The 23,846-nt window shown below is 37.3% G+C and overlaps 1 protein-coding gene across 1 annotated transcript in view; it reads right to left on the reverse strand.

Moving 5' to 3' along the window:
• Positions 1-23,846, reverse strand: part of LOC107755967 (tetratricopeptide repeat protein 27-like) — an 86,713-nt gene that overhangs the window by 26,051 nt on the left and 36,816 nt on the right. The window contains exons 10-11 of the mRNA XM_016572931.1: positions 8,646-8,759; positions 1,837-1,929 (exon numbers count right to left, since the gene is read on the reverse strand). Coding sequence (XP_016428417.1) covers positions 1,837-1,929; positions 8,646-8,759 — 207 coding nt within the window. The remainder of the gene's footprint in view (positions 1-1,836; positions 1,930-8,645; positions 8,760-23,846) is intronic.

The raw sequence follows: 23,846 nt of genomic DNA on the forward strand, positions 1-23,846 counted from the left end.
GGTTCTGTGAATAGTAAATCTCCATCACGTGCTTTCAAATGAAGCGGCATTTAATACACAGAGCCGTATTGGAGCTATGACTGATTGAATGTATTTTTAGATTAGTATTGACCAAGTTCAGAGGCTGTCATATGTGTATGTCTATGTTGTGTATTTTCAACAGTTTCAATATGAAAAATAACTTTTATATATATAACTATATATATATATATATATAGTTACACACACACATTATATTTTGATATATATATAACTTTTTTATCGAATATCTACTTTCCATTTAATAAGGTACTACTGCTACTACAGATTAAATTATTTACATTTTATTTTACTTTGAACTACTGCTATTTTATTTTATTCACACTGCTATTTTAATTTATCTTTCAATTTCAAATTTTACGACAGCAAATACAAATGCACAGTTTTTGTCTTGACAATAAAACACTAAATTTGAAAAAGTGACATACAGAGAGAGAATAAAAGTAAAAGTGACAGAGAAAAAAAGGCTTTGGGGAGCCCATTTGTGCAACTTTTCTATCTTTTCATTTCCTCATTCATTTCATCTCCAACAAAACCGCCACAGTGAACGCTTTTATGATTCATACACATGCCAAAATGATTCAGTCTGAAAGCAAATCCAACAATTTCTGAAATCTGTTCCCAAAAAAACTAACAAAAAAACTCTTTATGCCCTCCAACGCTCTGCCGTCTCTTTACCCTACAGAAACACACACTTTTCTCTGGCTGCATGCTGCTCTTGTCTCTCTCTCTCTCTCTCTCGCTAGCAGTTTTGCAGCATTCTATTCCCCTGCCAGCAATAGAAGCGACTTCAATTCCAGCTTTATTGCTGTTCACTGTTATTACACAGAGCGTGAGCAATGTCATCCACAAGACTGATCACATCAATCATCCCTTCTTTTCATCTATCTATCTATCCATCCCTCCCTCCACTCACTCTCTTTTTCTATTCAGTTATTTCACTCCTTTTCTTTCGCAACCCTTCATCCATGCTGACCTGTTACAATTTGCCGTTCTCCTCCATACATCTTTTTTTCTTTTTTTTTCTTGTTTATTCACTTGTTTAACAACCTCTCTTTTCAGAAAACATTTGTTTGCTTCGCATTAGTTGCATTATTGCCCAATCAAGCAGGAACGGAGAGTTAAATGTTGCTCTATTACCTGACAAACACTGTCAAAATGAACTCGTCGTCTCATATTCCTGGATGCCCTCACCGTGTACGGGAAATTAATTTCATATTCTATCTGCCAAAGTTCTTTTTGACACGACACTGGCTGTATAACCCAGCTGTTGTGTTTACAGAAATGGGTTTCTGAGAAGTAGATCGATAAGTAACGGCTGCCTACGCTCATTTGAGGTGATTAGCTCAATGCACTTGTGCGTCTGGTAATGACAGAAAATATGCAAGCTAATCAATTTAGGCACCAACAAATGAGTCAATAATTTCCGTTTCAAATTAACTCAGGTAATCTGGCTTTATAATATGTGAATTATTCCCTACATAAATTCAGACATAATGAAGGTTGAGAAAAAAAAAAAAAAACTCAATCAAGGGTAAAATGGGTTCCCAGACCAAAGTTATTTTATGCATTTTAAGCACACACAGATCATGATCAGCTACACACGGTTTCGTTTAAGCGTTCATTCACTCATTCATTCATTTGTAGGTTTTATGGAAAGCCTCCATTTAGATAATCCCTAGTTAAATGTGTGTGCATGCCATAAAAGGGCAGAGTTTTAAGAACATGCGTGTTTCTAAAGCATGATCATTTTGAGAAACCAGAAGATTTATATAAACAAACAGGAATTCAGTTCACCTGTAGGTCCCAGAGAGGAGGTGCCCGGCAGGTGTAGAACATCTTGAGTCTCTCAGTGACGGGACAGTTCTCACTAAAGAAATCCACCAAGGTCTGAAAGAGAACAAAGTGACGTTTAGAACACTTCCAGTCTCATTTTTCAACCATTGCTGCTTTCTCTAATGACATTTTTCTCTTCTGCCATTGCGATTATGGTGAAATAACGCAGATTTTCCTCAGAATTCGCTACAAGAAAACAAGGTAGTCCATAGAACTGAGCAGCCATGAGCAAGGATTTCAAATCATGAACTACCGGAGAAACAACAGCCGAGCAGCTCTCTCCAAGTATTACAGACCTCCGTGGAACACAAAGACGGTAATATAAAGAGCATTTTAATGCGCTTAAGGTTTGGTGATATGTGATAATGTTAAAAACACCCCTAAGCAAATAAAATGCATTGCGGTGCAAACAATTTAAAAACTATTCCAGTGACTCAACCATTCACATTAAGACCTAAATATATTTTCCAATCAGTAACAAGAAGATGGAAAAAAGTGACTGAGATGCATAAAATAAAAAAAATTACAAATTCCAAGAATGACGGCAATAACAAATAGATGTGCCAGCACATGCCAAAATGACAGCATCTTTATTAAATTTTTTTATGAGATCCCTCTCTGCTCTCCATGGAGAAACGCTACAGGGTTTGACTGCTGCGTAAACTCAGTTAAAGCATGTGCAGGCCTGCTGTTTGAGACTCTAGTAAAAAGATCAACACTCATTCTGTTCACAAACCATATTTCAACATTTCAAAAAGCAGTAAGACAAAACACAATAACACAACGCAGCTGCGTACGACATGCAAACAAGGCCACAAACACAAATTAGAAGCATCGTTTCCTGAAAATAACAGAGAGAGCACAAAATGTTGTTTTTGGTCATTACCCTACAAATTTTTGATTGACACCCCCAACTGTCAATCATTATGAACATATGGACTGCAAGCAGAACTAAAATGAAGAGAAGACAGGAAAATTGTGCCATACTGTACCAGCTTGAATATCTCCCCCCCAGGATGCTGTAAATAACTTCATGTGGAACTGATGTCTGCAACATTTGAGTTCCAGAACATTTCAAAATCAAGCAAAAGAAAAGAAACGCTACATATTCCAGAAAATGAATAAAGAGGTAATTTTCCAGCTCCAGTTGGGGGTTCACTTCGGAAGAAATTCATCTGGAAATAAAACTTCCGACTGAGGAGACACGATCAGTTTCTATGGAGGATGGCAAAGCTCATCTGCGGGTAGCAGATAACTAATTACTTAGCATTTCCATGGCTGGAAAATGCCTCAGATATATAAGTGCTAATCTACCGATCAGGAAGGGTTGAGGGAGCAGCTGAGAAATGAATTCCGATGTGGAAGAGCACCACGACCGCCCAGTAAACACACGCATATCACCGCGATGTCTATTAGACAGTGCATCATCTTTAAGCATTACAATAATTTTTTTAACAATTTTTGTGCACATATCATCTGATGTAGCTTTGAAAATTAAAATATTTGAAATAAATATTTCACTCTCAAATGAAAAATATTTATTTTACATCAAGATGTTTTAAGCCAATATGCTGTTATTTGATATCTAAGAAGATATACAAATATTATTAAAATATATAAATTACTGTGACGAGAGGGGCGGGGCCGAGAGCCGTGGGAACGCAGCGAGGCCGTACATTTGAATCTAAAATCCAAGAGTGTGCTTTTAAGGTGTACCCAGTATTTCTTTTATTAAAGAACAAACAATCAACTAAAAAGCATCTTTGAGGACTTATAAAACTATTAATCAGTTGTCAGTCAAAATAAGTAATGCACCGCATGCAAACAGTGCCTGAAAACTGAAACACAGTAATAACTAACAGAGTTATTGAAACATGCCACTGAAACTGTGGATAAAGGTACAGATTTAGGTATACATCTTCCATTGATTTTATGTGACGGAAAACTAAAAAATGACATTGCAATGACTAACAAAGTTATACTTGAGCTCTCTCTGCTCACGCCTTTTACAAAATGGGGCAAAGGAAACTCCCCCACAGTTGACAATTTGGCAGTTTAGTTTGGATTACATGTAAACCTTTCCATGGAGGAACTCCAAGAGCCAAATACAGCGGCAGGAGGAAATGACATCACTGAGCACACTTCATGACTCAGCATACTTTAAGAGAGCAGGAAAAGAATAGCCCCTATGGAAACTCAAAATTCATTCACAGCAATTTAAATGCAATCTAGCATTAAAGTAGAAGAACCATAACTGCTTTAGCAATTTGTATTAGTAAAACTAGGCTAGTAGTACTTTTTAAAGATCTAACTAAAATCAAAAGTAGAGTTATGAGGCTTTCTGGTTCATGTCTGTGTAGCTCTGAGATCATCCATATGCTAGTGTATACAACAATATAACATAACATATAACATAACATAACATAAAACATAACAAAACATAACGTAACAAAACAACAAAACATAACACATAACATAACATATAACATAACATATCATGTATCATATCAAATATGATGTAACATAACATATATTTTGGGAGGTACACTGGACAATTCCTGATCATAGTCAAACTAAACAGAAGAACAGACTTTCATGTAAGTTTAGTTTAAAACTGGGCTGGTTCACTGAGGAAAAAGGAAGCTAAAATTAATTAAGATGATGAAAATTATAAGTGAATTACTTCAAGACAAAACTGTTTTTCTGCTCCAAAAATACGCAATGAAATCTCTTTTTTTTTTTTTTTTTCAACGTTGCCATGAGAAGCCTAAATCCATATCAAAGACCCAAGCTTCCAACTTCTATTTCAGGGATATTATTGATTAAGCACTGAAATTGAATTTTACGTTCAGAGAAATCTACTTCATCCAGTGCCTGATCGGAGTAAATGAAAAATAAGAGGGTGGCAGTCGATAGCGTGTGGTGTAAGCCCCGCACATGCAAATTGTGCAGTCACAAAGAGCGCCTCTAATCCAACAATGCACCAGACTCTGCCATTCTGAATATACAATGGGAATAAAAAGTTTTCTGAAGTTCTGGCCCACTCCGTGGCCTAGATACCGGCGGCTCTAAACTGTGAGAAAAATGCAGAGCACATAGGCGGAGTGCCTCTCTGCCATTTCTGAATACATACTCTGTACTCTTGATCTCAGAAGAAAGGCCAGAGGAGGCAGAGGAAATTAAGTTTGTCAAGTACCGCAGTGAAACTCGAACCGCAGCGAGACAGAGGAGATAAGAGTCTCTGCAATATTCACAGAATGTCACGACTGTTCAGGATGGAAACAAAAATCTTTCTGGATTGATTACATTATCTGTGAAGTTGATGAGTATTTATGAATGATTGTGTAAAAATATTCAGTATGTTCCTCAATCAAGAACAAGAATTTCAGCCATTAACGGAGGCTTGTGTCAGCAGACAAGTAGATGATTCATTTCATTAAAAGGAATCCAAACTGCTAAACATGCAATAAAATTGCCTGAAAAATGCCTTTATCCATCAAGGAGTTTGTAAGTCAAACTCTATAGCGCCACCATCACCACAAAATTAGAAACATTTACAGTTTCATCAGAATCTAAACAAAATGACTGCAAACAGTCGCCGATGCTTAAGGCAACACAATATTAAGAACAAAGCTATGTAAACTTTCGTAGGGCGCAATTTGTACAAATCAAGTTATTATAATCTTGTAGAAAGAATATATGCTAACATCTTTAATATAGCTTCTTCAGGGCAGTACTGAAACAATTTTTATGATCTTATTTTTCAAATTGAAATCACTCTTATTAAAAAAGAGCTAAACACATTCCATACTTGGCTAAAGGGCATGCAAACGTTTGAGAAAAGAGAGGTATGTAAACTGTATGTGGATTTGAACTTCAACAAAGTGCTAGCTGACTTTCTTCAACATTTTCCTCTCTCTCCCTCATCTTTTTAACTTTGTTAAAAGTGTTTGGTCCTTCTTCACTCATCTGAGAGTGCGCGGTCACTCTCTCGCCATTGTTCCGGGGTCCTGCTCAGCTGGGACTGAACTCGCCTGGAACCATGTTCCTCTAACTCTGTGATGGACAGGTGTTTGTGTGACTTGCTGTGATCTCCTGTCGGACTCAAACTGGCCCCTCAGGGTGGCCTCATAGAGTCAGCCTCCCCTAACGATCTGTCACATTGAGTTTTGGGATGTCAGAGAGCAGCTTAAACACTTAAAATTTAAAGAAAGGAAAAAAGCAAAAAAAAAAAGTAGAGAGCAATGTGTCACACCGAACTCTGCTCACTAATAACCTTGCATCAGTCATATGTTCATACAGGAAGTGTCTCTATATAGGCTCTTAACTGATGATCAACTTCAGCACTCATGGTCATGTCTATGGGCATCACTTGAGCTCAAAAAGAGGGATGTCATCATCAGCCACAGCAAAAGGACAAAGTTTAACTACTGCAACACTTCTTTATCTGTGTTTTGTCAGCAGCAGACAGTGCTAATAACAATAACAGTAACAATAAGTAAAATAAAAACTACTAGTACTACTACTACTACTAATAATAATAATATAAATGGATTGAAATGTATAATTGTATAATTATTAATGTATAATTAATATAATTTGGTGTTTCCCACTAGAGTTGTTTATAATAATAATAATAATAATAATTTGTCTCTCTCGCTACAGTAGATTTAGGCAGACAGGTGTGTTTTCACTAGACTAGATTTTAATTTATGACCATTTAAGAAGCCCTGCCATTCAAATATGACTGATGACTCTATAAACTTAAACCATAACCTGAGCAGTAAATCCCTTTCAGAGCAGAACAGATGCTTCTGAACAGCTATATAATGTCTCAGTGTGGTCAAATGGATTTACACAGAGGACAGAATGTGTCACAGTCCTACAATGAACAAATTACAATAAATAAAAAAAATTCCAATCTGGAATAATGGACAAATGAACCAGTTTCTTTGACAATGTGACAAGTCTTTCTGCTCCTCAGAAAGTCATTGGAAGCCGTACAATTTAATTTGATCAAGAGGACAAGAAGGGCCAGGCCGTCCCGTTTCCTCCAGAGCACAGGGTGACAAATCCCATTCTCCAATCCTCCCTAACCCCCCCACACACACACAAATGCACAAGAATACACAAAGAACATTTCAGCACTTCTTTGGTTTTACTGTTCTGTATAGGGGTCCTATTATGCTTTTTCACTTTTTAAATTTTAGTCAGTGTGTAGGGTGTATGTTTGGGCATAAAAAAGACCTAGAAAGTTACAAATCTCAAAGTCCACACCAAAGGGAGATATTTCATTTTTTTTAATTTTAGTCAGTGTGTAGTGTTTATGTTTGGGCTTAAAAAAGATCTAGAAAGTTACAAATCTCAAAGTCCACTCCAAAGGGAGATATTTCGTTTTTTAAAAATCCCTTTTCAAGAACTACAACGAACGGCTCGTTTGGACTACAGCGTTGGTTTCCGGGCTTTGTGATATCACAAAGCGGCTCATTGGAATATCATTACAAATAATTCCCGCCTACAGAAATTCGAATGGTTGGGGGGTGGGGAGTGGCGAGGTTGTGGTTAGAACGCTTGGTTGAGTGAGTGCATCAGACGAGACGATGAAGAAGAAGTGCTGCTGCAGAGTTAGTGCATCAGAGAAAACAAAGAGCAGCTGCTGTGCTGTAGTGTCAAATTTTCGGCATGTCTAGAACAATTCTTACAAGTACAACACGACGTAGCTGGGCGCCGCGGACAGACGCCGAACGATGCCTACACTCATAGATGCCTACACTCATAGAAAATAATGTATTCGAATTTTAAAGACGTGGTGCGACGCGACGCTACGCTTCTCGTCCAGTGCGCGACCGCCTGAAACGCTGTTTTTTTCACCACCGTGGCCAAACGTCTTTGTTTGGGCTTCCGAAAGCGGATGATGTCAGGAAACAGTGGTTGCAATTTATTTTTTAACTCTGTTCCTGAGCATTATAACCCCAATTTGCTATTGTGTGCTGCACATTTTACTGAGGACAGCTTCCACAAAGGGGCGAGGTTGTGGTTAGAACGCTTGGTTGAGTGCATCAGACGAGACGATGAAGAAGTTCATCAAAGCCGGAACTAATCGAGCCGTTTGTGCCAGGCTGGGGAGAAAGGTATATTAATAATGTAAACTATGTGAAAAATAATGCGTTTTTCGAACCACCAAGCATGAGAGCATGTTCTAGTACACCCCCAAAACAAAATCAAGACTTTGTAAAAGAGCATAATAGGATTAATAAGAGCCTTTAATATGTTTTCAAATGTAAATTATTCCTGTGAAAACAGTTGTACTGCTTAATATTTTTGTGAAAACTGTGATACATTTTTTCCATCATTTTTGATTAATAGAATGTTCAAAAGAAATAGAAATGAATCTGAATATCTTCAGTAGCATTACAAATGTTATGGTCAATTTTGACCAGTGGAATGCATCCTTGCTAAATAAAAGTATTAATTTCTTTCACTCACCCCAAAACTTTGAACAGTAGTGTAGTTATGAAAAAAAGATTGGCTTGAAAGTTGTTCAGAAGTGTTTTCATACATCTCATGTGCTATTAAAATCTATTGCAGTGGTTGACGATCCACAGGGAGATGCAACTGTAAGTCTATTAAAAGATCAGCTAGCATGTGGAATAGTTGCAGACTGTGGAATACACAGACTTTGATCCTTATTGTATTTGTATGTTTTATGAGAATATTTCTGGCAAAGAACACATTATGAGTGTGCATGTGGGTTCTGAACTGTCTCTTACCTGTGTTTGCATCATGGCACGTTCAACTCTCCGTGAGCTTCCTCTCTCCAGCTTAGTCCTCAGGCACAGTGATGTCACTTCCACTGCCCAGAACTTTGGCTGAGACAGCAAACACTGAGGAAGAAAGAGAGAGATGAAAATATCACTCAGGGTGACAAAGATTTTTCACACCCCCATTTTCATGCATATGAAATCATATGTGCAACTGTATCGTAAAGCAAGAAGAGAAATTCCTCTCACATTCTCAACCACAGTGACAGCAATCATACAAATACCACAACAATTTAAAAAAGTTATCTACAACACACATCCCCGAAAAAAAAACACACACCACTCCCTGCTTACAGAGACGTGAGCGTTCGCTGGCCTGTATAACATCAGCAGAGCAGCAGGTAAGCAAGGGTTAGTGGACTCATCCTGTCTTAACTGGAGCAAGACTGACACGTCAATACTGAATTAAAATATATGAGGTGTCTGTTTAAAACAGCACAAGGCATTCAAGAACTCTAGAAATATACATCTGCGCATGTGAACAGGATTTTAAGTGGTAAATGCAAGGCTGTATATACTATTGAGCAAACCTTTGCATATTTACATTTATGCATTTGGCAGATGCTTTTAAAACAAAGTGACTTCCATTGTATTCAAAGTATCACATTTTTTTAATCATTTCTTTGCTAGCGCCATGCTGCTGTTTGACCTACAGGAATTAAACAATAGCTCAACTGTAAATCCAATTGTAGCTATTTTTTTTTATCAGATCTTGCTTTTCCTAGGAATTGAACCTATGATCTTGTCATTGCTAGTGCCATAGTGCCTAGGGCGGGACAGATCACGATGCCGGCTCAACATCGTGATGTCTGTCAGCCATCGGCGATGGACGATGGCATCGTCTATCGGCCCAACCCTAATGGCCAACACCCAATTAGCAATAAGAAAGAAAGAAAGAAAAATACTAAAAAATTAATATAAATATAAATATTATATAAAATGAATATACTATAAACTAATACAATAAATATAAACACCAAAATACAAATATAAATAGACTAAAATGAACAAACAAACAAATGCTACAAGTGAATTTAGGGCATTGCAATATCATATTACACATTATAAATTTATATTAATTTAGAGATTTGCTTATGATTACGATTTAACAGTGTTAATAATTAAATAACTAATTAAATAATTAGTGTTTTTAAATATTAACTCTAAATGAGTGTTAGATCATGGAAAAGGTCATCTAAAATGTAAAAATAGATTGTGTACAATGATGGAGGGACCCAGGCCACATCTAGTTTCAAATATGTGCTTGTACATCTTTATAAGATTAAAATAAATCAAAAGTTAAATAAGCAAGCAGTCATTTAGCGGATGCTTTTATCCTAAGTGACTTACAGTACACTTAATACAGATGCTGGCAACAACTGAAATGCCAAAAATATTCCTTATATTGATGAAACAAATGCTTAAAACGAGAAATGGAGGCTCTGAAATGTGAAGAGGAGCAACAGTGGCAGTGATCAGTGATCAGATCATGGGATCACAGCGCCAACAATAAGAGAAAGACAATAGTCAGTCTACCCAGACTACAGTAAGTCAATAAGAGACAATGAACCACTGTCAGATAATCAACCACTGTCAGACCCATCAGCAGTGAGCCAACTTGGGAGAGACAGAAGAAGAGAAAGTGTTGGATCCTGGTCTTCTTGGACAGCAAGAAAGAGTATGAGTAATGGAGTATTTGTAGTCAATGAACACACACACACATACATATATATATATATATGTATATATATATGTATGTATATATATATATATATGTATATATATATATATATATGTATATATATATATATGTGTACACACACACACACACATATACATACATACATACACACACACACACACACACACACACACACATATCTCATGATTTAAAGCACTATATCTGGATATCAGGAAAGGGTAACAGCACTTCGGTCCCCTGACCTACAAAGGGGAAGAAAGGAAAGAGAAAAAAGCACTGGAGTGTTTACATGTGATTTATGAGGACTTCAAGCCTGACTCATCAAACTCTAGCTCTAAAACCCGACATACACTTCAAAGCCTTCCCATCTTGCTTTTTAACTTCAAAGATCAGATATGCTGTGAAACACTGCTCACCCTCCCTATTTTTACAGCCATTTAATATGTGTAAGACACATAATTTACTACATTTTACTACAACAGCAATGTTGTTTTTTTTATATTCAAGTATTTAGAAAAAAAAGTCTGTTGAACAGCAACATGTTAGTATCTCTTCTCAAATATGAAAAACACCCCCCCCCTCTCTATATATACACATACAATATGTGCTCTTCCAATTTCAGTTGTTCGAATTCCGTTTTTAACTATGACAGTGACTATTTGAATTTAAACCATTTCGCATCAATAAAATTCTATAAATATTGATCCTCAAAAAAATGTATCACACATAAAATACATACAAATAAATAAATACTCTCTGGAAATGCAAAAAGAGCAGAAAAGTATTGTAACTTCATGGTGTATTTTAAACCATATTTATAGACAATGAAGCACAAACTCAATGAACTAAGAAGTCTGACATTTAAATGCGCTGCCAACATTGATGAATTTGTCTTGCAAGACTGGCAAAATGGCAGCTGATTTATTTTAAGAGGAAAATGGTTGTGGGCCCTGCTCATGAGTAATGTTTCTGTAAAAACACGTCAAGTCTTCTGTGGTCTATTTTCTCACTGTGTGTTAGCCTACTGTACGGCGGGGGTCTATATTTATCTGTGTGGAAACGTCTATATTTAAATTCACCCTTACTGTAACAGGCCTCACCCCAACTCTGTCTACAGACACAAGGGCTCCAGCAAGACTACACTGCGAGAGTGTGTCCCCAGTTGAGCTGCCTACCCAGACAGTATGGAGAAAAGTTATGCTGCCTCATAAGACACTTGATCTATGGCATGTATCATCACAGACAAAGCAGCCTCGATGCATTGCATCTATCTCAGCATTAAAAAGAAAGGCAGAAATTTAATATAGCATTGAAAAATATTGATAGAAAACAGATTTATATAATCACAAAGAAACAATGGTTCTCAGACAAAATAAGTAACAATATGAAGTGTTTAATCAAAGGTCTGGCTATATGGGAGACTAAGCTTCTTGTGCTACATATGTAGAGCATCTCAACTCACTTTTCAGATAGGACGCCATATTAGAAGATATCTTCTAGACACTAGAAAGCAAAACGTTTAAGGTTTGGTTCAGCATTTCTCAGTTTTGGACAATCCTTCAAAAAATAAACCTGGCTATGTCTCTGAAGCACTGATGAAAATAATGAATAACAGAGACACTTCGGCTGTCTCCAAATGGGCTGAACGTTTCAGAAAACTGAACGGCTGAACGGAAAAGGCAGAAACTGTTAGTGACATAAGCATTTAAGTTCTCTCTAAGTGTGTGCTATCTATCTTTCAGAGGAGCATAACCCAGGGTGCAAATCTGAGATCTGAACCTGATAACACAAGATCCCCGAGGGGGCGAAGAACGAGCAGCGCCGCCCAAGGTCAGACAGAATCCAAGACAAAACCCAAACTCACTCAGACCATAACTGCATTGGGCTGCACAAAATTGAATACAATTACAGAAATACCTTCAAAAAAAGCAGCTTAAAAAAAAAAAAAACAGCCAAGAAGAGAGAAAAAGCCTTCAAATGTTGGTGCTCTGAAAAGGCAGTGGGCTTCCAGAAATAAGTCAGCAGTCTCCATTTGGTTTTAAGATGAATTTAAAACTAAAAAAACCTGATTTTGTGTGTGATACCAGGACAAAGCCTTACAAAGTAGAGGAAGTAGAGACTGTTCTCAGCACAAGAGGATCTAGTACACAGTGGGTGACACAATAGGGCCTTTCGCACCGCAGGAACCTTTTCATAGTACCAGAACTAATTGTGGAACTACCCACTTTTTGGCGTGTTCGCACCGCCGGAACTGGGAGCGATTTTAGTACCGGACTGCCTTTTTCGAGAACCAAATTAGCTCCTACTCCGGAGCAGGGTCTAACCAGCACAACTGGTACTAATCGTGACGTAAGTAGACATTGATTGGCCAAACGCGTATGAAAACGCCCTCCCCCGCCATGATTTAAAACGCCGTGTAAACATACTGTAAACATTGTGTCAACTTATTTCGCAAGTATGGAGAACAGCGATAGATGGACGGACGCTGAAGTGCAGGCACTTGTAGCAAATGTAGCACTGCCAGTTGTCGTTGGAGATTCTTAGTCCTCCTTTCCGTTCTTTCAATCGCTTTACGTATACGTCGACTTTCCATGTCCATTATTGTGAAACCCGCGAGACACAACAAAAACACAGCTCCGATCACAGCGTCCTCCATCCTCCTGTTGTTAAAGTTGTTTTTCTTTGTTTCTGTTGTTGAACGACGCGCACACATGACGACCGGCTTACGTCACTTCTTAGTACACACTCTCGGTGCGAATGCAACCCTTTAAATAGTATAAATAGTAAGTTCGCGCAAAATCGTCCCCGTAATTTAGTACTGTACATTTAGTTTTGGAACTAAAGAGGTGCGAAAGGCCCCTTTGACATTAATATATATTTTGTGTGTGTGTACTTTTTTTTTTTTTTTTTATACAAAACAAACTCCCACCCCAAGAGGTCTTGCTGCTCACTGCAATGCCACGTTGACAAGATGATTATCACAAAGCTGCTTCCTTCCCTGGGGAAGAACCACCACCAAGAAACAACTTCTCAAGCTACTGACCCCTTCCTCTCCTTCCAGAATGGCACCTCTCCGCACGCTTCTGCCACTCTGAAAAACCCGTGTTGCTATGGTAACAGTATCAGGGCTCGGAAATGGGAGGGAAGTCACTTTAATCACCAGACCAGCCCAAGACTGAGACAGTGTATGGTTAGTTACTTTGCAGGATATAACTATATTGGACTACTAAGCTTTAATGTCAAAATGAAACTAAAGTATCCATGGATATTTTCTTCTGTACTGTGATGTAAATCCAAGTAAAACTGACTGCCGAAAAAAGAAAAATGTAAGGCGAAGACTTTGTTCTATTGATCGGTTGTTGATTGGATATACTGTAGGCAGATCTGAATGAGCTTGCAGTCGAATATACAGTACGAAAGGGGCGGGTTTAAGGGAACAAAATGATTGGAGAAGTCTTACATATGCCACTAAAGAGAAATTGTTTGACTGGAAGATCAAGTTATGACATTTTGATTAAAATTCAAGTAAAAAAAAAAAGTAAATATGACATTATTCATATGAATCATTCACAAAATCATGTATTAAGACATCTGTAAAAACATGTATTAAGACCTCTCATTCATCGTGACTGGCTCAAAATACCCTTGACCATTCACCAATTTCACGTTTCACCAATCCCTATAACCTTTCTAAATTGTTTGACTGGAAGATCAAGTTATGACATTTTGATTAAAATTCAAGTAAAAAAAAAAAGTAAATGACATTATTCATATGAATCATTCACAAAATCATGTATTAAGACATCTGTAAAAACATGTATTAAGACCTCTCATTCATCGTGACTGGCTCAAAATACCCTTGACCATTCACCAATTTCACGTTTCACCAATCCCTATAACCTTTCTTGGCGAGGGATTTTGTTTTCAAAATTATAAATAAGATAAATAAGATGTATGCAAGAGTTAGGTGATTTTAATCCTTCAGGACGGTTCCAGACCAGATGAAAGACACGGATTCTTGAGGAACTCTGCTTTCCATTTTTCATGACTTTATGCACCTGAACTCTGATATATGAAAATACAAATTAGTGGATGAAATCGATCTAGTTTTTCAACTTCAAATGAAGGAACTAATATTTATGGGGGTCTTAACCAATAACTACTATAGCAAAAAAGTATTTTTCATCTGATGAACTTAACCAAACTCTAGAGTATCATTTCAAGTTTAAAACCACTTTCAAACCAACCAAATGAACCAAACTCTTGGACACCCTTATTATAACAAAGTAAAAAAATAAAAAAAAAGAATAGCCTGGATACTAATGTATAAGACTATAAAAAGAAGGATGACTTTGTGCGACTCAGAGCAGCTTGACATCACTAATAAAAGCACAGCTAGAATAATAAATGGGCTAAAGCCGCAGCAGGCTGCCTGTAGAGACACCCGTCCAAAGACAAGACACGGAACAGTAGATGTGAGAAGTAGCAGCATAGCTCTTCAGAGGTCTTTCCAAGAAAGAGAGACATCATGAGAGATGGAGGGAGAAGGAAATTTAAGAGCTGCCTAAATGAGGTGTTCAGTGGTTCGATTCTTTATCTTTATTACTTTAATTACATAAAGAAAGAGCAAAATGTCCTAATTTCTGGGAATAAAAAAAGACTCTAGGCTCTTTCTGTAGAAGATGAAGGCATGACCAACTCTAAAACGCTATTGTGAAATTTGCTTCTTACAGGGGAATTAAAACAAAACCACCAGCAATATGAGGGCTGCGCACTGCTGAATTGGTGGAAGGCAAGACCAGACAGCAGGAGAGACATCATGAGAGATGGAGGGAGAAGGAAATTTAAGAGCTGCCTAAATGAGGTGTTCAGTGGTTCGATTCTTTATCTTTATTACTTTAATTACACAAAGAAAGAGCAAAATGTCCTAATTTCTGGGAATAAAAAAAGACTTTAGGCTCTTTCTGTAGAAGATGAAGGCATGACCAACTCTAAAACGCTATTGTGAAATTCCCTGAAAATCAGTCTTTGCTTCTTACAGGGGAATTAAAACAAAACCACCAGCAATATGAGGGCTGCGCACTGCTGAATTGGTGGAAGGCAAGACCAGACAGCAGGAGACTCAGAGTCTTAGATGTCATTGAACTGAGCAATAGAGGGAATATTAAATCATTTTGTGTTACAATTAACGTCAACAATGAATTTCTCTAGGGGCACAAAAGTACAATGATCACACAACCTGGTAAACGTTGTGTTAAACTCCTTTTGCAACAAGTACGTTGTGTTTACATATGATTAAAAGTAGGGGCGTAATGGTTCAAATTACTCACAGTTCGGTTTGTATCACGGTTTTAGAGTCATGTTTCAGTACAATTCAGTACAAAACATGTGCTATGTTTAGAGAGAAAAAAAAAAGACTATACTGTTAAATAAAAATAAAGAAAATAAGAACAAATAATCTAACTACAAGCAACAGCACAAATAAATACAATAGAGCAAAGATACAAATAAAATAAACCATGCTTTTCAGGTATTTTAGGTTGATCCAGGGCCTGAATTTAATTTTGGAAAAAGGGGGGGGGGATTCCCCCTTTAGGTGGCTCATATTGGGGGGGGTTTAATCTGAGGAGGGAGTTAGGGTATTTATTTAGACATATTTTTAAACTACAATCATCAAACCTAAATGTTTCGTGTTTCATGTTTCGTCACCCAGTATTATTTGTGTTTTACAATTTATAATGTTGTTGATTCATATTTATATTGTGGGGAAGATTCTTATAAAGACCTTTGATTTTAAACTTACAAATTTACAGATGTATTTCCTTAAAAAAAAAAGTATAGATGTCTGTCTGGGAAAAAAAAAGTACATTTGGGATTCTGAAAAAAAAAACACATTGGTATTCTTAATCTCACCTAAACAGAAAAAAAGAATCTAAAATAAAATAAATAAATACACTTACTATTACATTTTCAAATTTTTTCTAAATAAATAATATAAGATAACTATTTATTTGGAAAATTAAAAATAACCTGAATTGATTTCTTAAAGTGAACTTACAAAAGATAATTTTGAAAATTCATACTATACCCAGTATAAATAGTATAAACAAGTACAAGTGGTTCCCACTGAGCCAGTAGTTCTTAGCCCACCAGAATGAAACAATCACTACAAAATCCTGCATCAGCGTCACTGTTGAGGTAGCACTTTGACGTAAGGCGGTCTACCAAACAGATGATGTAATGAGGATGAGGACTATCATCTGTTGAAAAGGATATCCTACCATTTCATCTTTAACCAACTGGCACGCTATGCTGCCAAAGCTTCTCTGTGAGCCTGTGTAAATAGCCCTTCACTGTCAGATCACTAATGTGTATCTGCACAATATCTATTATGAAAGACACTGAAAAAGAGAGTTACCATTAGCAGAGCTGCTACTGTAACACAATCTGGCTGCCACAAAGTATTTATACGTAAATTACTTTAATCTGTGAGGTGTGTGGGTAAGAAACCTCAAAAAGTGGGCTACAGATGCAATACAGAAGGTTCTCTGAATAATAAAGTGTCAGACATGATCTCATAGTGTCAACATCTTTATCTTCAGTTCAAATGTCATTTCATTCTGAAGCAGGTGGCCCAAGCATGATGCCATGCACAGCCTGAAAGATGATTATTTTTTGCATTATATAATTTAAACCTGTCGATGACAGCTAAATAAAATACAGCTGTAACGCATCACCATGACTTCATGGGGAACTGATGCATCACTAGTTTTATGTTATACTGTTGAAAGAAAAAAAAATTCAGTTTATTATCTGTGGCTACGTTATTGGTTCTGATGCAATACCTCGTCACTAGCAGATTCACAAATGGGGGACTGCTGGTACTTAAAAGCACAATTTCAAAATTGAATTTAGATTTTTAGAATTAATTTGATTTGTAAACTTAAAATGAAGTAAAATTTAAATAAACAGTAACTACAATAAGTGCAATTTCTAACTAGAAAATGAAGTTACGTCAAGACAAACATTGAATGAAACTCTTGTCTGAAAGTTTCAAGTTCAAAAAGGTCTTGATTTAAGGTAATTTCCCAGAATGAAATTACCTGATGAATTTCTCTAACTGTAATCAAGCAAATTCCACTTCCATATTTTCCAATTCAAGTTCCGGTGTTTTGTAGCCAATTCAAATCCGAACAGAAAAGGAGCCAATTCTTCAATGTGATCCTGTCACTGAAACCACTTGAGTGCTGACCTCCAAACACATCTGAATTCACCTGTTCACAGCATCATTCACTGAAAATGCTGAGGACTTCTGACTGGTGAAACAGTTCCAAGATTCAATGTTGTTTAAAGAAGTTACCCTAAAGTCCTTTTGCGTCTGAATTAATCTATCATGTCACAATCACATCAGCTCATTTGTAAGACATGCACTCCGTTTTGACCTAAATGCAGTTTACTAAAGAGTCAAAGCATCCCTCTTTGTCAGTGGTTGTATAATCTACCATGAAATTCTCAATTTTCAAAATTCGTTCTGGTGAACAATGTTGACAATAAAGCCCCATGACTAAAACTAAAGGTGGACAGCAGACGTCCTCTGAGGTTAACGTCCAATATCCAATGTTGGTGTCCCTGAGCTGATGATGAAAGCATGAATAACCGGCTTTGAAGGTGCACCAGTTTTGCTATGACTCAAGCACCTCAAGGTGTTTGAATATGGCAAGGGTCCCTAACAGTGAACAACAGCTCTAATTCAGCAAGACCGAAATCCCAGACACACCAAGTTCTATATGTGCACACGCCTAGTGTTGGCAATAGAGTGGTGTGATATGTCTTTAGTCCAAGAACTACCCCTGAGCAAAAGAACAGAGTCAGGAAAGAGAAGGTCTTGGCTTGAAATAATTTATTGTGAGGTCTTGAATTCGCTAATCAGAGTTGAGTAGACATAAGAGGAAAGAAGTCCTACCCCCTATGGAACATGTTGACGGGTGAGCAATGAACCATGTAAAAGCCTTCAACAGTGGACAGGACAACTCATGTAAATGGGAAAAATGACATCCTTCTCTATTTTCATTGCAGTTGGATGAAATGTGTGCCCCATTTCTTTTTCTTTTTTTGGGGGGGACATCTTTCAAGATAAAACCTTAATGTTCCAATGGAAATTTCAACAGTGAGAGTGCAAACTGAACAAAAATAATTATTTTCTTAACAAACGATGACTTAATCTTGTAATAAAGTTTGTAAAGACCTAATTCCACACATTTATTTAGAGATATACATGAAAAGCAAGGACTCTGGTAAAGTCATTAGGCTCTTGTGGAACTATAGAAGATTTATGGTGAGACAGCCACATAAACGCCACGGCTATAAATTAACCCCAGCAGCCGACCCACTTTCAATCACAACGGTTCCACTTTCCAAACAGATTTGAGAGCTCAAATTCAGCCTGAAATGGCCAGTCCTTCCTGGAAACCATCTTGAAGCCAGTAAGACGATTTGAGCCAGCGCATGACTGCCATGACATCGTTCTGAATACAGCAGGTGCTTCAGACACATAAAATCTTTCAGTGAATGAAGAACCACATGAAGATCCCAAACGATCAACAAAACCAGAGACAGGCCTTTGGTTCAAATATTATTTTATCACCCTATAAACAGGAACCGAAAATGGCAGGTAACATTGTTGTGTTAGATATAAAGATCCAGTCCATCCAAGCAAAATAACAGAAGCACTAAGAAAAGGTTCAATCCTAGTACAAAAACCAGACTATACTTTGATAATTTACAATGTATTATTTCAATTATATTTAATATAATTTAAATGTAATACAGATCAAAATAAATATCAATCAATAAAATATAAATATAAATCAAACTGTCATAAAATGTAAATGTTAAAAGTTATATAACATTAGTTATGCAAACAACAAACTGTAAATTAGACAAATAATAATTGAAAAAATATTACAATTCTGCACACAAGCAAACGTTCGCCCCCAAAAATGACCATCCGGTCATTCATTTCTTTACTGGCAAGTGTGTTATAAATCTCTTGAATCCAATCCAGAGGGATGCTCTACACTTTGTTTAAAAAAGAAAAAAAAATTATGATCTTCTGGATGATTTCAGCTTTACAAGTATTTGAAATTGCTTGTCAGGTGACATATTACAGATAACACACCCAACAAGCAAAGATTTGGGGAGCAAAAGTCATTTCTCTGGGATTCATCACCAACCAAATCAATGTCAGATCACTGCTGAGTGTGCGCGTGTATAAAATAAAATTGTAGCATATGACTTACAACAAAGGTGTCTTTGGTAGTTCTTCAATATCACAAGTTGCATTTGTATTTGAATCTACTGTAAACGTAAAAGAAAAGGAGCAGATTTTGACATGATTATGTAACGTCTAAAACTTTTTTGGGTTGAATTTGCAGCAAAAACAATTACAGCGACATACACTGATAGATTGCAGCCATACCACCTGCCCCTAAAAGAAAAAAATACTGCAGGAAACAAAACACGATTTAAAAATATTTTAAATAAAAATATCTGTATTCCTGATCTGCTCCAACAGCAGATCATGGCACTAGCAACACCAAGGTCATGGGTTCGATTCCCAGGAAATGCATGAACCGATAAAATGTTTACCTTTAATGTAACTCAGGTCTCTTTAGATAAAACCATCTGGCAAATGCATAAATGTTAATGTAGGCTCAAACATATTCTTAAAGATAAAAAGCTGTGAAGTTTGCTGGGTACGTGACAACCATCTAACCAGCCTGCAGACTCCTGGATCCACATGTAGACTGGAAAGATGCCTGCACACACAACCAGCCAGTGGAGACCAGCAACAGCAGACTGCAGATCAGCAGAAGATGGAAAGACTGGTGGAAATGATCTCAATGAACTGATGGTAACATTTATTATGATGTCTAAGAGAAAAACAAGGGCTGTAGGAACACAGGTGTGAAATCAAACTGAGCTTCGGGTGCAATCAATCAGTCACGAAGAATTAAGCAAATGTCTAAAGTGGAAGGAAAGGGCTTGTTTGTTCTCTGTCTATTTCGTCATAGCTGGTCTTTTGACCTTCAGGAAGATACAAGGACAAGCCCAGATCACATGGATTGTACTTTAGGGAAAATGACACAAAAAAAAAATACCATAAGGGCTGTGGTTACATCTAACATGAATATGTCGCCAAAGTGAGTGGGGGCAAAATAAACAACTTCCCTAACAACGTGGCCCCGTTTTCTCATAAATAAACTCTTACCGCACAGAGACATGACGGGGGAGGGAAAACAAATTAGATCTGAGTCAGGAAACATCTCATTAATGTCTAATCCTCAAACCCTTAAATCTGAAAGGTCAGTATAGGAAGTAACTCATAGATCTAGATAATGTTTTTCATATTACTTCAGCTCATCTCTCCCTGACAGTAAGGCATCTTCTCACTCAAACCACACTAACTACTTTAGGAGAGTTATACAAATATACAGCCCACTGGAACTGAAAGTTCCACATGAATGTTTTAAATCTGCTTCTGTTCCACATAAAATATCAACTGTGGTTTGCATGTTGTACAAAGCACTAAGCTGACATCAATATGCTCTCTTAACACAGCAGCTGAAAACCAGATGCTCCCTCGTTTTGACAGAAATGGCGAAGATGAACCCTCAGCAAGAATTAGGCAACTAGGAAAGATTTGATTCCAACTCCAACCTGTCGAAGAGTGTTTATTCAACTACCGGCACTTTTAACCCTGTGAACTTTCAAGAAAATAAAATTTTTTTTTTTTTTAAATTTCAACAAAAATTACTCCAGTCTTCAGTGTCAAATGATCCTTCAGAAATCATTCTTGTATACTGATTTGGTGCTCAAGATTTCTTATTATTATTATCAATGTTGAAAAACAGTTTTGTGGAAACCTGATACAATTTTTCTGGATTCTTTGATGAATGGGGAAAAAAACAGCAAAATGTAAATGTAAAACTCTTAACTGTCACTTTTGATCAGTTAAATGTATCCTTGCTGAATAAATAAATAAAAATAAAAATAAAAAATTTCCCACCAGTGTCATTTCTTCCACATCTTTGTTATAATTTTAATTACATTTTTTAATCGAAGGTGCTATTATTGTAATATTATGCGCTTTGTACTGTAATGTTTTCTCACCGGTGAATGAGACATGAGATAATCTGACCGCATTGCAATCAACCCTCCACTAACGCCGTCTCTCATCGTGTCGCTGGTTAGCCTCTGGCCTGCCTGTGCACATTCATGTGTTTTGGAAGAGGCGTGGCTTTGGAGAGTGATTTGCAGGGAGGGTGGGATCTTATGCTTTCAAAGCTAGCATGCTATTGCTAGCTTCTTCGAGATCACCTACCCTACACCTTTAAATTCTATACATAAAAACCATTTGAATAGTACCAAAACTGAATGAAAAAAAAAAAGAGGTCATCCTATTACAAAAAGGAAAAGTTTAATAAAAGTGCCCAAAGTTTAAGAAACACCCACAAGAAATGACATCATGAACAGCAGGCAACACAACCATTACATAGCCAGGCTTAAATTAGCCACTGTTGACAGAAATATTCTCAAGATGCGCAGACCTGCCATTTCCCAATGGAGACGTCCAACTCAATGAACAAAAGATTTATGAGTTAAACTGCAGTTGTTCACCTTAGATCTGACAGGACACACTGCCATGAAAGAGCCAATGTGTTCACACTTGGCTGCACTGGATTTAGGCACACAATGCAGCCAATAGAGCACTGTCCTTGGCCAGAGATCATTGGTGAGATCAACACAAGTATCGGACCTCATGGGTGAAACAGCAAGGAAATGACCCAATCCAACCAAACAAACACAAGCTCACATTACATACATAACGCCATCTCTACATTGACCTGGTGTAGGAGGGGTCGAGATCCCTAATGGGGGTTCAAATCAACGATCATCGGAAACCGCTGACACAAGCTGAAACGCCACACCCTGGAGGTGACCGCATGTGCCCAGTGGCCAAAACAGTGGGAAAGAGCTGACATATAGTGGAAGAACAAACCACCCAGGTGGTTTTGCCAACTGCTGGGCTCCATTTCAACAGCAGCAAGGAGAGATGCTACCACCCATGACATCACAAACCAAAGAGATCAGATAAGAATGGCCTCAAAACCCACATGATTAATCTCAGACGAGGAGCTCTTTGAAACCGAAGCAGGTTTGGCACTTATAAGGGGGATTTTGATGCGAATGATGTTACTCTTCCCATGTCCAAGACCTGCGGTTTAGGGGAATGATCAAGAAGAGAAATAAGACAGCAGTTCGAAGCAAACTCCTTTAAAAATAAATAAATAGATAAATAAATAAAATGGCTAAAAATTAGGGGTGGGGGAAAAATCGATACAGCATAGTATCGCGATATTTTCCACAGCAATACTGTATCGATACACGGACGCCTTAAAATCAATTTCTTTACAATCCACTAGATGGTGGTGTTGAGTTTTTTTCTGGTGAGGTCAGCTGGGTCACCTTCAGCATGCAGTAAGTTAGTAAAATAAAGAGGGTGGCATCGCGGAAAGTTATCACGCAAGCCCCGATTTATGACAGGTTTTCATGAAAGTGTTGGTCAGTTTGTCTGCTTGACAATCCCATTTTGCACTGCAGCAATAAAACTGAAATGAGATAAACAAACTGAGAAATGTTTCTTTTTAGTTAAAACAGATGTTGTCAGTTTTCCTTTGGGGACATAATTTGAAGTTGGAAAAAGGTAATAAATTGCAATATATCGCAGAATATCGCAATATATTTTAAAATCGCAATAATATTGTATCGTGGACACAAGTATCGTGGTAATATCGTATCGTGAGGCCTCTGGTGATTCCCACCCCTACTAAAAATGGAACTGAACAAATAAACGAAAAGCTTTATTGACCTGGAGTGTGTAATAGTACCTCAACCACCTCATCATCTAAAGAGTTAATTTCCCTGGACACACTGTCAACTAAACAATGTTTTTCAAATCTGATTTGCCAAATAACAGTGTAATTCCACACCAGGTTTAATATGCATCTGGGAACGCAACCAAATGTAACATTGGATTGATTTCTGGGACCATAAAAACATTAGAGTCAGTATGGGATAGTGTATGATGCAGCAAATGCCTATTGATGCCCAACAGATCCTGGTAATGTGAATGTGGAATGATAAATAAGTTAATTCAATACAATCATTATCGGCTGTAAGTGCAACAGTATTTGAGGTCAATCAATGACTCTTGATCATTAAAACCAGAGGAATTCACCAGCAGAAGTCAGCCACTGGGCGACAGGACATTTGTGAGATGAGTTATGGCAATGAGCTCTCAGACATAACCGCAAACACAAAAAGAACACATCCTCATCCATTGAGGGTGTGTACATCAATGTATTTTTTCTGACAGCACACATTTT

Source organism: Sinocyclocheilus rhinocerous, unplaced genomic scaffold, assembly GCF_001515625.1.
Source record: "Sinocyclocheilus rhinocerous isolate Xijiao unplaced genomic scaffold, SAMN03320098_v1.1 scaffold1764, whole genome shotgun sequence".
Taxonomy (NCBI): Eukaryota; Metazoa; Chordata; class Actinopteri; order Cypriniformes; family Cyprinidae; genus Sinocyclocheilus; species Sinocyclocheilus rhinocerous.